The following is a 15,381-nucleotide window of genomic DNA, read 5'->3' on the forward strand; positions in this document are numbered from 1 at the left end:
CAGGTGTGGGCAGCCCTTCAGCATAAGCCCCAGCCATCCAAGGTGGACAGCCAGAGATCTTACCACACAGCTTGTATTCCCGCCTTGGGAAGCCCACCCCAGAGCTTGAGAACCATGGATCTAAGGGGAACTCGTTGTGCTGTGATTTCACACCACCACCCCCCACGCCAAAGTCACATCATAGCACAGACAGTTCCCTGCACCATTGTCCCATGCAGACCCTGTCCCATCACAGCCCTCTACCACATGTTCTTTATCTCAAACACAACACTATTGAGGACCATGCTCCCGTCATTTCCCCGCTCCACCTCACAAGATACCTGCTCTTCTTAGTGACTCACTACACATTAGTATTCATCCACTACAGCATCTGTGGGGAAACCAGCCTGCATCCCCAGCTGGAGTAATATCACATGAGCCAGGTTACACCAGAAAGCAGAGATTTTATTCTCAGTATTTAGGTAAGACAAGGCATCTATTTTCTGATCTATATCCAGAGTAATGCAGCTATGACATCATGATCTACACTACTGTTCAGGTCCCTAGTGCAGAGTTCAGCTGCTCTCCCCCAGGGTGAGCTTGTCAAACAGGTACTCTCCCATGCCGTTCTGGGGCACCCCCAGGCGCTTCAGGTTGGTGACGTGGTCTCCCAGCTGCTTGATGGCCTTCACCTGCTCCTCCAGATACTCAGACTCTAGGAAGTCACATAACTGCAAAAGAAAGAGGGACTCACTCCTGCGCCTATAGGAACTGCTGCCAAACTTAGTAGCTACAACTGTCTTTTAGTGACCAACATAGGCAGGCCTGAGAACCAGGTGTTTAACTCAAGACTTCACCCATTGGTTAACTGGCCCTCATTTCATAAGTGCCTCAAGTTTCTAGGTCACCCATTTGGCCTTTGAGGACACTCAGTAGCTCAGTTACTGTCCAAGCAGACTTCTACATCAGAAGAATGCATTAGGGCCAGCTCTCAACTCTATATGACTCAAAAGGTGCACACCCTGAGTCCAGCATAAGGGTAAAAATATCCCACAGGTCAGGGATGTGTACCTGAAGGATCAGAATGAGCATTTGTGCAAGTGAGAAATTCCTTCTTGCCCACCCCTGCACACTCTTCCCTGGCCAGGCCTGAAACTACAATGTAAGTCTTCCTCCCCCACCCCCAGCAATCCAAATAAAAGCAAAGCTTTTGCAGGGACAGCTTTGTCTACTGATACACCACATAGTGCCCATATGGAAGCAGCCTGTTCTGGTGCCAACACAGCAAGCAACATAGGGATTGCTCCCAGGGAAGGTGAGGCTATCCAGAAGATTACTCACCTGGTACACACCACAGACAGCAGTAGAAAAGTTAGCTGCAAAATAATCACTTTCATTTCCCTTCCCATCCTTACCCTCTCCTGCCCTCCCACTCCATTCTCTGCATTGAGATCGACTGAAGAACCCATCTTCTAAAATGCTGGTCCAGACAGACCTTTTCTTCTGACACCATCAACGCACATAAGACAATTAACTCACATGGGGATCATTCTTCTCCATAGCCAGCTTGTGCAGGTCCAGCAGTGCCTGGTTCAGAGTCTTCTCCAGCTGCAGGGCACATTGCAGGGCCTCCAGGCTGTTCCCCCACTCATCCCGCTCTGGCTTCTGTAGAGGAGGGGAGCATGGAAGAGAACCAGACATCACTCACCTTGTTACCAAATTGTAATTTTTCATCCAAAGCAGATTTCCACCCCCACCGATAACAGCACTATTCATCCCCTTTAGGGTTCTATAATTATGAACTAAAGTAATTGCTTGTGAAGTGATGGAGCAGATGGCCTGGTCTCAGCTAAGCAAACCTAGCCTGTGCTTTTAGCACAATCAGAGGCCCACCCATACCTTCACGTATCCTTTACTAGAGGGCCAAAGGCGGATGCTTTTGAAACATACAGCTCTAGTTTACCACAGCAATAATGCCATTTGGGATAATCAGATCTCCCAGGAAGCCTCATCTTTTCCTTTAGAAAAGAGAGTTCTAGCTCCAACCCCACACATGGTGATTAACCTCAGCCTAGAGTCCACTCCCCCACCCTCCCAGGGACACACGTTGATTTGTTGCATACCTTGATGTCCTGCAGGACAATGCGTCCCCCTCGCTTGTTCTGGTATTTCAGGAACTTTGCTGCATGCTCCCTCTCCTCATGGGACTGCTCCTTCAGAAACTGGGCCACGTGCCTCAGGGCCACGTCATCACGGTCAAAGTAGTAGGACTGGGGAAGAGTAGAGGAGATCAGTGAAGGTAATAAAGCCTCAAGCTAACAGCACCCTATGATCAATTCTCTCACTTGACAGAGAACATGTCTGCCCATATTAAGTTTTCCCACCCTCCCAAAAAGAAGCCTCAGAAATGGCTGTTAAGATTCAGACTCAGAGGCTTCTCCACTAACATGCCACAAAACCACAAGGGTCAAAAGTAGTTTTATGCCCTCACTGCTCTCCTGTATTGTCCACTGGTACAGCATACAGCTAAAACGTTTTTTTTTTTTTTTTTTTTTTAAAAACCACACCATACAGTAGCAGACAAGCTAGCGCTCATGGGAGCTAAAACAAAGTGATTTGAAAAAGCTTAACAGCACAGCTCTTGAACTACACTCACCATGGACAAGTAGACATAGCTGGCATACAGCTCCAGGTTTACCATGCGGTTCACAGCAGCATCACATTCAGCATGGAAGTTCTGGCGCACCTGGGACTCCATTTGTCTATCTGGAAGATTTAGCTAGAAAGGATCTCAAGAAATTTCTAGGGATACCAAACACTTCTAACCAAGACAGAGCCCAGAAAAGTACCAGAAACTTTCTTCTTCACAGATGGTATTAATGCTGTCCAGAGCAGGGAGTGGGTGTGATTGACAGCTGCTGCCATCCAATAGAAATGTCCTTCTTCCCTACAGCACCAGTCACCTTTGAGGGCTGGATCCTAACACAGTATCCACAGGTGAGGGCATGACTCAGCAATAGGACAACACTTGTTGCCACATTACCCCTTGAGCAATGGGGAGATTGACAGTTTGTTATTGGATGAAAATTAGGAGTATTCACCAAATTAATCCAGTTTCCCACGAACCCTTTGGATACAGAGAAGGTGGCAAATAGAAGGCTTTATTGCATACCCCTTCCCAAGGTGTCCCTAGGTCAGTGCTTCTCTAACATATTATACCTGGGGAACCCTGGTCATTTTCTTCCAGTATTCAGAAGGCTCTGAGACAACTGATGAAAATGTTATTAAAGACATGGAGGCCCTGTCATCTGAAGACCTATTGGAACTATTCAGTCTGGAGAAGAGATGGAAAAAAGAGGGGACATGAGTGAGACACAAAATAAAGAAGGTATGGAGACTTTAAATTTGCTGCTCTTTCATCATTAGAAGAGAACAATGGGATAGCCAATAAAATGAAAGATATTTAGAATGGATAAAAGGACATGCGTCTAGGCACAATACATATATATCCTGTGGCTCTCATTGCTGGGCAGTGGAGGGATAGCTCAGTAGTTTGAGCATTGGCCGGCTAAATCCAGGGTTGTGAGTTCAAGCCTTATGGGGGCCATTTAGGGATCCAGAGTAAAAAAATCTGTCTGGGGATTGGCCCTGCTTTGAGCAGGGGGTTGGACTAGATGACCTTGAGGTCCCTTTCAACCTTGATATTCTATAATAAAAAAAATAATAATCATAATACAGGATTGAGGGCAAAAGCTTAAAAGGATTTTTATAAGATATTAAACATGTATATGACTGAGAATGTACTGTTTCATTAGATCAAATAAAACATGGTTAAACAGGGTAGATGGCCCCTCATGCTTTAGTGCATGTACCAGCTGCCAAGGTCAAAAGTTATGGAGTTCATTGGCTCATGCCTTTTTCTTTAAAGAAACAGAAAACTGCAGAGTTAACCCCCATGTTCCACCCAAAACTCTGAGTAGAACATATCTTTAGTCCAATAAAAGGCAGCAGCTTATTTCCCCTGTTAAGTGTAATCTAAGCATTTTGTATTGCTTTACAGGCACCCATGCAACCTAATGCAGAACAGTTTTTAATTCCTGTTAGCTATGCAATAGACCTTGGCCCTGTCTGAAGCTGTTTAGCAAACAAGGACGAATAACCCCTGGGTAGGGTATTAACTTAAGACCTCAAAGACCTGGGTTCAATTTCCTGCTCTACTACAGGCTTCTAGGGGTAAGTCCTTAGTCTTCCTGTGCTTTCTGTAAAATGGGGATAATGTACTTCCTTGCCTGGGTGAATGGGGGTGTTATGAGGATTAAAACATTGTGAATATGCTCCGATACTACAGTAATAGGAGCCAGATAAGTATCTTAGATAGGAAGGCTGGATTATATGACTTTGGTTATGTTCAGCAGTGTTCTATGACTTCCTTCCTGTTTTCCTCACCTTGGTAACCTTGAAATATTGCAAAAGTTGGGGCAGAATGTATAGTCCATGGGGGGAGTTGAAGGCAAGTCTGCCCTAGCTCACTTTATTTGACCGACTGGTTACAAATATATAATCTCAACTCTATGGTGTCCATCATTGCATGTTTGAAAAATCTAATGCTGCGGTTTCAGTGTAGATTTTTTGAGCAAATGCATTAACGTTCTTTCTCCTACTCATTGGACACATCACTTAATCTCGCTCTGCCTTATCTAACTCAGTACAATTTCTATATTATCTCCCGGAGAGTGGAGGTTAGAGAAATAACTGTTGTTTGTACAGCATTTGGGGAGCTATTCAGAATATATGCTAGAGAAGAGCAAAGCAGTAGCTATTAATTTGAGATTAGGTTTACACAGAGTAGTACTCAGCTTTTCTATATTCTGCTTGTGACTGAGATGTCTCAGCCATTTTCTTTCTGGATTCTTTTATCTCAGCTCCATTGTCTAGAACAGGGGTCGGCAACCTTTCAGAAGTGGTGTGCCGAGTCTTCGTTTATTCACTCTAATTTAAGTTTTCAGTGCCAGTAATACATTTTAATGTTTTTAGAAGGTCTCTTTCTATACGTCTATAATATATAACTAAACTATTGTTGTATGTAAAGTAAATAAGGTTTTTAAAATGTTTAAGAAGCTTCATTTAAAATTAAATTAAAATGCAGAGTCCCCGGACCGGTAGCCAGGACCCGGGTAGTGTGAGTGCCACTCAGTGGTGGATTAATGATTTTGCCACCCCCAGCCCCATATGAACTTGTTTTAGTTTTTTTACAAATTCGTTTGAACTAAAATGAATCTAAATATCATTAAAATAATTGAACATTTACAAGTTTTATTACAAATAAAATTACAAGTACAGCGGACCCTCGCTTGAATGCACGTCTGTATAGCACGATTTCGCTTATAGCATGGATCCAAAACCCCACGTTCAAACGGGGGTCCGGTGCAGTTTAGGATTCTCGTGAGTATGTTTACTAAATGGTGTCGCGCCGTCATTGGTGGTTTCAATATGCACCATGATTGGTAGAATCGCGGCGTCACTGAATGCACAAAAATGCTGCTATTATAAATTTGCCGCCCCTGCAAATTTGCCGCCCTAGGCCTAGGCCTTGTTGGCCTAGGCGATAATACGCCACTGGTGCCACTGAAAATCAGCTCGCGTGCTGCCTTTGGCACACGTGCCATAGGTTGCCTACTGCTGGTCTAGAATATAATCAATGAACACAAAGATTAGTCAACTATTAGCTGCTGCAACACCTAAAATACTTGCTGCAAGATCCTTTGGTCCGTTTATTGCCAAAGCCATTCTTTCCAGAGACAAGAAGTAAGGGACAGCACCTCAGACGGTGCTCAAATGGATATCACTGGCTCTAGTCTAAGTTCTCTCACATGGGCACATCCACTCACTGCAGAGCTGCACTTTGTGCGACAGCTTGAAGACCCTTCTTTCAGAACCCTTTACTGTGCTGCTTTCAAATGTAGTCGTTTTGGGACCTATCCTTACTCACGTAACACTTCCATTGAAGGCTAGAGAGGCGAAATGCAGCACTAGTCTGGCCTACAAGCAGGCACAATTCCCACTGCCATTAATGGACGTTGTGCCCATTCCTACCCCTGTTGAATTTGGTCCTGCAAAGTGTATCTTTATAGAGTGCTGGATAAGGCTCTTGTCTAGTTCTCCTCATTGCTGAACTCTGCCATAGAAAAGGGTTTTCTCCTTTTATTAGTATGTGGTTTTGCTTTCCCCCCACCCTTTTATTCATGTACTGGAGGTGACAATTGCAGCATTTATTGTGGGTTGTAAGAGAGTTACCTTTTTTCTTAAGTGCCACTGTTAGGAATACCAGCTTTGTACTACGGGTAGACCATGTCTATGGGGCAGAACTGAAGATGTTTTCTATCCCATGGCTCTGCTAAAGCAGCAATGACTCAATTAAACCTGGCAGGGTCCCTCTGTCCTTTGGAACGTAATGACTATTGGAACATTAGCACAACCAGGTCTGACACATTGCTACTAACTGAAACAGGAGCTGGACTTTTTTATTGTCATCATTTGTTTGCTACTCCATAGGAAACCAGGAAACATGAAGAACCAGGAATTTGTACCACTGCACTGAGGTTTCAAATATCCAAATATAATTCTGGGAGAGAGGTTTGGATACAGCAGCTTCTTGAGCAGTAATGATGCAGGAAAGCTGGTCAAATGGATTTGTACACCCCTTTTTCTGGTTTCATGTCTCTATTTGTATTCACTGAGTTACGTATAGAGATGGTCTTAACACATTACAACGTGCACCCAGGTCCACATTTCAGCCATTAGACCCCCATTTGCTTGACACACAGCTCAGGTTTGCTGAAAGCTCCACCAATCTGCAGCCTCCTCCCTAAATCTCAGGGCTGCAAAGAAAACTGAAGCCACATGCACGGCTTTAGCTGGTTTGGAATCTTATTAACACTATTTTATTCAGTTCTCTTTGGCGGTGCCAATAAATCAGACAACTGAATAGGCTTGTACCAGGGACTAAAGAAAGCCCAAAGGATCAGCTACAAAGTTCAAAAAACACATTTCCTTTGCCAGTTTCATCACTCTGATTCTGCGACAATCTCTTTTTCTTAACACATAAGAGGATTTCAAACTTATAAAAGAGTATTTTAGAGGCTTCAATCTGTCAAATGTGCAAATTTCGTTTTTCCTTTCCCCTCCATCTATCCATTATGGTGGCAGGACTGTCATCTCCAAGTTTTTTTGTTTTGTTTTAGAAAACTTCCACAGTTCCCCCAGTTTGGAGACACTATTGAATTTCCCTCAAATACTAGGTCAAGCAAGATGTATTAGGCAGGATTCCATTGTGGAAACATGGTTAGTAATGAGACTAATTAGATTTTGATACTTCAGACTGGTATGGGCAGGGTCAGTCCTTTGATCTTGTTAGGTTTTAAAGAGATTATGGGAATGACACTTCTCCACTGCCCCTGCAGTATTTATTGCAGCCATGCACTAGAAGCCCCTCTAGCTCCTCTTTAAATATAATGTAACGATAAATGTATGTAGCTAAAGTTTGGGTACATTATGCTGTTTTCTAAAGTACAGAATCACCAATCATTTTTAATTTTAGGGAAGTAACTGTACTGACTTGCAATATCAAAAGAGCAGCTGAGGTTGCTGGATTGTGTCCCCTCCTCCCAATACACTTGGAATAAACTCATAATTGCCCAATTCTTGGTGTTCTCAGAATTGTCCAATTAAACAAGCACTCTCGAGTCTAACTGGATTGTGTTCTCTGGCTTTAGACCTCAGCTGTAGCGGTGAGTGGGTAAAGAAATGAGTATTTTCAACATAAGCTTATTTCTGAGATGTCCATGACTTTCTGCTCTTGTTTAGCCCAGAGGTAACAGGTAAAAAGCCCCTCTCTCACTATGGCAGCATTTTTGCTTCCAGCCCCATGCAAAAGCAGAGTGGTAGGGAAACAAACAATAATGGTGCTCTGGACGTGTCATGTCATGGCTCTGAGGACATGTGGTCAGAAAAGATGACATGGCACTGCCCTCCAGCCCCTCCCCAGAGCAGAGGCACTAACTCTGACTGTCCTGGCCAGATTTTTGGTAGTAACATTGTCTGTCCTCTGCAGTTTGAGCAGCATAAATTGTTACGACAGCTCCTAACTCTTAAACAATTGTCCTGTGTCACCGAGCAGATGCAGATGGATGAAGTATTCTGCGTCTATAGTTGACATATAGGCTTGAATCTCTGTAGTGTCACTGTTAGGGACCCTTGCAGGTGAAAAATACTATGTAGAACTAAGCTATTAGAAAGAGGATAACCCACTGCCCCACAATAAACTCCCTCCAAGGCCTTCATTCCATACAATCATTGTGCCAAGCCTTAAATTCTTTCGGCGATGACCCAACGATTGATGTGTATTAAATAGCAGAAGATACAGACACTGTAAATGGAGTCAGTGGTATTAGACAGCAGTGGTATTCATACAACCCCACGGCAGTGGTATTAGACAGCAGTGGTATTCATACAACCCCACGGCAGTGGTATTAGACAGCAGTGGTATTCATACAACCCCAAGGCAGTGGTATTAGACAGCAGTGGTATTCATACAACCCCAAGGCAGTGGTATTAGACAGCAGTGGTATTCATACAACCCCAAGGCAGTGGTATTAGACAGCAGTGGTATTCATACAACCCCAAGGCAGTGGTATTAGACAGCAGTGGTATTCATACAACCCCAAGGCAGTGGTATTAGACAGCAGTGGTATTCATACAACCCCAAGGCAGTGGTATTAGACAGCAGTGGTATTCATACAACCCCAAGGCAGTGGTATTAGACAGCAGTGGTATTCATACAACCCCAAGGCAGTGGTATTAGACAGCAGTGGTATTCATACAACCCCAAGGCAGTGGTATTAGACAGCAGTGGTATTCATACAACCCCAAGGCAGTGGTATTAGACAGCAATGGTATTCATACAACCCCAAGGCAGTGGTATTAGACAGCAATGGTATTCATACAACCCCAAGGCAGTGGTATTAGACAGCAATGGTATTCATACAACCCCACGGCAGTGGTATTAGACAGCAGTGGTATTCATACAACCCCACGGCAGTGGTATTAGACAGCAGTGGTATTCATACAACCCCAAGGCAGTTTTCACATTTCTATTATGCCTCCTAAAGATCTATGGCCTGAGTTTCAGAGATGCTGAGCAAGTGTAGCTCCTATTGCCTGCAAAGGCAGCTGGAGTTGCTCAGTGCTTCTGAAAGTCAGACTTATGGTTTTACCCAGTTATGGCTGTTTTAGACCTACTTCCTTCCATGCAAATACTGACTCTAGGCCTGCAGGAAGAAAACCTAGGTAAAGGGAATACTAGGCACAAGGAGAAACACCCAGGCTTTAAAATCTAATATTGTATTTTAGATGGACAAAACCAGAATGGAGAAGTGGCCATGAGCAACTGAGAACTCTTAAGCTGTAGCCACAGCAGTGTTCTTACAGATTTAAAGACCCAGGCCCCGGGGGAATTTAGGTTCCTGACTTCAATTAAAATCCTGTATTAATGGAAGTTAGGAGCCTGAATACCTTTGAGGATCTGACCCTCAGCAGAGAGAACAAAGGCATGGGAGTTACACAGCTAAATCTGCCTATTGTATTAATTTAGCTGGAATATGTGGGCTCAGACAGTCAAAGGTGTTAACATAACTCAGTCACTGTCCAGCATTAAATAGTTTTCAACCAGGTTTGGGTTTGGTATACAGAGACTTCAGCCTGCTTAGTACCAATGCAAACAGCTGCTTAACCTTTTACTAAAGATGCAGAAAAGAAGGGGAAATGGTTCAAGCATTTGAAATGAAAACTATTAAGTAGGGCTTTTATTTTATCAACACCCTTTATTCCCTTTCTCTCCAGCTAGAGGGCGAGGGAGTTTTTATAAGGCAAAATCCCTTGTTTGACAGCCTTTTAGATGGTATTTTACAACGGTCTTACAGCAATGTTGTAAAAATATACAGTTTTGGTCAGCTAAGCCAGACACAGAAGGAAAAATGGAGAGAGATAGGGAAGAGGAGAAATAAGGGGGAGGAGGTCTCACATCCCAGGTGGTGTTTGGGTGTCAGCCAGAGCCAGTGGAGGTGGCAATATCATTTGGGTCCCTCTTTCTGGCCCGGCCAGATGACAAAGATCCAGCAATGTTCCAGTGGATCACTCAGTAATTGTTGCACTCATGCTTCTCCCCCTGATTTTCAAGTGTTTTAAGGACCCACAAAGGGAGAGATGGGCAGAACACTCCATCCTCTCATTATTTTGTTCACCAATTAAGCCTAATTTCTGATACACCGATTTTGATGCACTGATTTCCAGTCCCACACTACCTCTTGTTTATCAGGCATGACACATTCCTTGAATTAGATCAGTAGGCTTTTCTATTTAGACTAATTCAGTCTGTCTCCCCTTTGCGCCTTTTCCCGTCAACATTTATTGTTATAGATTATTGTGACACTTCATCAACTTTCTCAAAATTGAGCTAACAATTAAGGTAAATATGAAGATCTAATTGCAACAACATACCCTAGGGACAGAGGAAGGGTAGAAGAAAGTGCTCATTGGATATGTATTTTAAATATTCATTTTGGTTTTCTAGCTCAGCTGTCCATTCCTTTACGTTGGGAAATGACCTTCATTAATGCAGACAAGTTGTCAAGAATGGTGCTGAATGGAACAGCGCCTAACATACCCCTTATGAAAGGCAGAGGTTAAGCCATTCTGGCAAGACAAGAGTTATGCTGGTTTAAAAAGTCTCCAGACAATAAACTGGGCTGTGCTTTACCCCTGGTACAGCTGGCCTCAGAGGAAGTGCCCTGTGCTTGTCCTTGAAAGAGAAAAACAGAATGGCCCACAAAGCATTTTATTATGGGAAATGCTTATGTGGATTCTCAGGTGAAAACAGATGAAAGGGGCCCATGGAAAAATACATTCAGCCTTGAATATTGCCAGCTTATTATGAAGCAGTGTATTTACATATTTCATTTAGCTCTTTAATGTTTCTCTGCCCTTCCCCTCCAACCCCCCCTCCCCGACTTTTTTTTTTGAGCTCTGGTAACTGCTGTTTTTTATCTAATGAGAATCAAATTAACTAAACTAGTAAAATATGAAACTGAAAAGAGAGCGTGCATTTGTTATAAATTCAGAAAACTGTTTCAAATAAGGAGACATTTGATAGATACCCTGCGTATTCAGTTACCTGAAGAGGGCTGTGTCATTTTTGCAAAGTGCTACATTTAAGTCACTTATGACTCTCATTAAGTCTTTAATTTGAAGTTTGTATAACTGTTTCCAGGAACAATAGTTCTTACGACCTAACAGTATATTACTATATTGTCTGTCAAACCTTCAGGAAAAAGAAGATCTGTACCCTGCCTTAAGGCAGTCATCCAATAGCATTTTGAAGTCCTGCCAGACTATGGCCAATTTCTGTTCTCAGTCATACAAAAATAACTTATAAGTAGGCAAACCAGCTGAGAGTGTACACATCAAGACATCCTCATGCAAAGCTACTTTTGGGTGTTCAAAGCTTTATTTATTTAAAGTTTTTCATTTCCACACGCCTGGCTGCAGTTCCTGCTGGTGGCTGACACTGAAGAGAAATACCTAAATGTGGATACTGAGAAAGCCCATGTCATAACTATAAAGGGAAGGGTAACAGCCCTCCTGTGTACAGTACTATAAAATCCCTCCTGGCCAGAGACTCCAAACTCCTTTTACCTGTAAAGGGTTAAGAAGCTCAGGTAACCTGGCTGACACCTGACCCAAAGGACCAATAAGGGGACAAGATACTTTCAAATCTTGGTGGGGGGAAGGCTTTTGTTTGTGCTCTTTGTTTGGGAGGTTGTTGGCTCTTGGGACTGAGAGGGACCAGACATCAATCCAGGTTCTCCAAATCTTTCTGAACAAGTCTCTCATATTTCAAACATGTAAGTAAACAGCCAGGCAAGGCGTGTTAGTTTATCTTTGTTTTCTCAACTTGTAAATGTACCTTTTGCTAGAACGTTTATCTCTGTTTGCTGTAACTTTGAATCTAAGGCTAGAGGGGGGTCCTCTGAGCTCTTTAAGTTTGATTACCCTGTAAAGTTATTTTCCATACTGATTTTACAGAGAGGATTTTTACCTTTTTCTTTCATTAAAAGCCTTCTTTTTAAGAACCGGATTGATTTTTCCTTGTTTTAAGATCCAAGGGGTTTGGATCTGTATTCACCAGGGAATTGGTGGAGAGTCTCTCAAGGCTACCCAGGGAAGGGAATTAGTTTTGGGAGTGGTGGCAGCCGACCAGATCTAAGCTGGTAGTTAAGCTTAGAAGTTTTCATGCAGGCCCCCACATTTGTACCCTAAAGTTCAAAGTGGGGAAGCAGCCTTGACAGCCCATTCTTGAAGCCCAGCTGAAAAGCAAGAAATACCAGGTATTTTATGTGTGTGTGTGTGGTTTTGCGAGATTTGCTGCACAAAGTCTGGATTTTTATCTAAGCCTCCAGATTCTGCAACATGAAGGAATTTATCTAATCCAAGCTCCCAGAGCATCAATTTGCCCCATCCACTTCCAATTAATCAAATCACTACCATATAAAATGTCAGGGGCTCCATAGCATACTTGCTCAACATGCCCTCCGATATTTGAGCCACATACTTGACCAAGTCGATAACATGCCATCATGGATGGACAGCTTGCAGCATTAATACTACTACAATGCAATGCCATTTGTTGCAATACCGCCAGATTAATGATAACGGTGGGACCAACCCTTGGCTGCGGCCCTCAGACCCATTGCTTCCAGGGTGTGCCAGACTTTGACTGCCATGTGTCCTACAAAAAAAGAGAGGCATGAAATGGATGATGTCAGAGAACAGCCTAACCCCACAAGTAAATGGGCCAGCTCTCTTTGCACTTTGTGTTGAGCAAATGGAACACAGCACCCCAGTTGTTAGAGGCTGGAGACTGGGATGTGAGAGGCTATTGGGAGAGATTGTCTTCAGGCCTGTCACCTGCCATGTTGTGTTGTAACAACTGCTGCGGCCTGCCATGACCAAAACTCATGCAAGGGGGGGCACCTGGTATTTGGAATAAAGCAGCAGGCATTGTTTCCTCTAAAATTACTGAGCTTTGAATGACATCTTCTTAGCTATTTCCTAGGCCTGCTGTAAGTTTGTGCCCAGTTCGTTGGAAGACGATTGTCTTAGAGATTGTTATGGCTTTAGCAAGTGCCATGCTTCTTGAATACAGAAAACCAACCACTCCCCTGGTTTGAAAGTACAGCTCTGAATTTAACCAAGCATCTAGCCTTGGCAGGACCTTCATACAAACCGGGGCTAAATGATGAGTGTATAATTACTCCAGTATAATTTTAATCCGTCCACCTTCAGAGCACACCACAATGCCCTGTTAAACGAATAGTGTTAGGATGATGCAAAGGGGAAATGGGGTCCTGCTAGTGAAGGCAGGGGGCTGGACTCGATGACCTTCAAGGTCCCTTCCAGTTCTAGGAGATAGGATAGGATATTAACTTGATTTATTTTTGTCTGAATGAGTGGGAGTTTTGTTTCTTTATCTGATTACATGCCAGGTACCTACAGTACTCACAGACACCTTTGTAAATAAATAAGATGAAAAATTCAATAAGAATTGAGCTTCAGCAGTGGATTATAAATAATCTGAAAAACTGCGTGTTTCTTCAAGTCAACAAAACTCCCAAATGACTGGCACTCTAGCTCCCTCTTGTGGATTTGAGTGTCTAAACTTCAACATGTTTTGCAGCATCTCTTCCGCTATAAAAGCTAAGCTTCAATAGCAGAATACCACAGTGGTCTTCACGGAAAATACTGCTCCATTGTGAGTTTCGTAAAAAATGGTGTCTCTGAGAGACAGCACAGATTCTGATGCTTGTACTTCATTAACATCTCTGCCGTCCCAGGCAGGGGGAGGACGTGCAAATATTGGTATCTTTTCCTTCAAGTGACAGCAAAGATTGCCATTTGCAATTTAAAATGCCATCTCGACCTATATTTACATTTTTGATAAACAATACAGTTTGCTCAAAGAAGAAATTTCACCTGTGAGCTTATTCTTGGCCCCAGACTTATGCTAAATATTTGTCAGCTTGTTATAAACTGGGTCATTGCCAGCGTGAACAAGTTGTGTGAATCTCCCCCAATACTGATGGATTTGTAAACATGAACTGATGTGAACCCATTAGATGAAAATTAAAACACAACACACAGGGGAAACAGGAATAAGTGCAGGCTCTGTTCTTGAAAAAGAAATCTGGGTAGCTTAGAAGAGAAAGGAAATACCCACTCAGTTCCCCAGCAAGCAACAGCCAAGATGATTCAACTAGATTCTACCTTTTTGCTTTGAATGTTTTCCTATTCTGCCTGCTCCACTCCCTCTCTCCCACGAGTTTGCGCTGAACTTCTGCCCCCTCCTACTCCACATATAACATCCAAAAAACACAAGCAACAGACTTTAGAAGTTAAGGATGAAGTCCCACAGTTTACTTGAACGGGCAGTAGATGGCACTAAAACCCTTTAATAAAATGGAGTTGCATGACACCAAATGCCACAGGAACATGATTTTCCATGATGAACCAATATGGCTATATGATTCTTCAGTGTGGTGTGGCTCGGAAAAGTTTAAATATGGTGCGCTGAGGTGGGAACAAAAAAAGGTAATTCCTCAGAGCTGTTCTAATAAATTCTAAGCAATAAACCAGCAAGAATAATACTCCTCTATTACAGTGCATGCAAATGAGTGATTGTGATTAGCTTAAATTTATATAATACTTTGCTCTTCCACAACATCATTCATTGGAGGATTTCTTTACAAATGTTATTGTAGACTTCACACGCTCGACCTTTTCAACTTGTTCTAAAACAAAGAGTAAAAATGATTCATGCTGCCAGAGCCTGGGCTCCAGTACAGTTAGTTTTTAAGCAAAAAAATTGTTCTCCAGTACAAAGCAAGCCCCAGGGTCCTTAATTGTGCCGGTGCTCTTCAAAACTCCATCCCATATTTCAGACACATTTCACTGGGAGCAGGGCCGGCTCCAGGGTTTTGGCCTCCCCAAGCAGCCAAAAAAAAAAAGCCGCGATCACAATCTGCGGTGGCAATTCGGTGGGAGGTCCTTTGCTCCGAGCAGGAGTGAGGGACCGTCTGCCGAATTGCCGACGAACAGCTGGACGTACCGCCCCTCTCCGGAGCGGCCGCCCCAAGCACCTACTTGCCAGGCTGGTGCCTGGAGCCGGCCCTGACTAGGAGGGACCCATGTCCTATTCCTGTAAGGGAGCAGTTCCCTAAACAAGGGTTTGAATTGTCTTAGAGGGATTGAGAAGGGGGAGAGAACAAGCATGGAAATGTGAAGAGCAGTTCA

General features: G+C 43.3%; 1 protein-coding gene across 1 annotated transcript; it reads right to left on the bottom strand.

Moving 5' to 3' along the window:
- Positions 1-442: 442 nt before the first annotated feature.
- LOC117886557 (ferritin heavy chain A) lies at positions 443-3,566 on the bottom strand. Its single transcript, XM_034788487.1, has 4 exons — positions 2,636-3,566; positions 2,103-2,249; positions 1,519-1,644; positions 443-710 (listed from the first exon to the last, which is right to left on the bottom strand). The coding sequence occupies exons 1-4, from the start codon at positions 2,735-2,737 to the stop codon at positions 555-557; spliced, it is 531 nt and encodes a 176-aa protein (XP_034644378.1). The 5' UTR covers positions 2,738-3,566; the 3' UTR covers positions 443-554.
- Positions 3,567-15,381: the final 11,815 nt, after the last annotated feature.

This window comes from Trachemys scripta, chromosome 13 (assembly GCF_013100865.1).
Source record: "Trachemys scripta elegans isolate TJP31775 chromosome 13, CAS_Tse_1.0, whole genome shotgun sequence".
NCBI classification, from domain to species: domain Eukaryota; kingdom Metazoa; phylum Chordata; order Testudines; family Emydidae; genus Trachemys; species Trachemys scripta.

Bases quoted from the DNA above. Each gene is read 5' to 3' on its own strand.
- LOC117886557 (XM_034788487.1), bottom strand. From the start codon at position 2,737: ATGGAGTCCCAGGTGCGCCAGAACTTCCATGCTGAATGTGATGCTGCT. The intron at 1,645-2,102 runs GTATGCAACAAA...CCTCCTCTACAG, and splicing joins TTGTCCTGCAGGACATCAAG to AAGCCAGAGCGGGATGAGTG. The intron at 711-1,518 runs GTGAGTTAATTG...TTTCTTTTGCAG, and splicing joins TGGAGAAGAATGATCCCCAT to TTATGTGACTTCCTAGAGTC.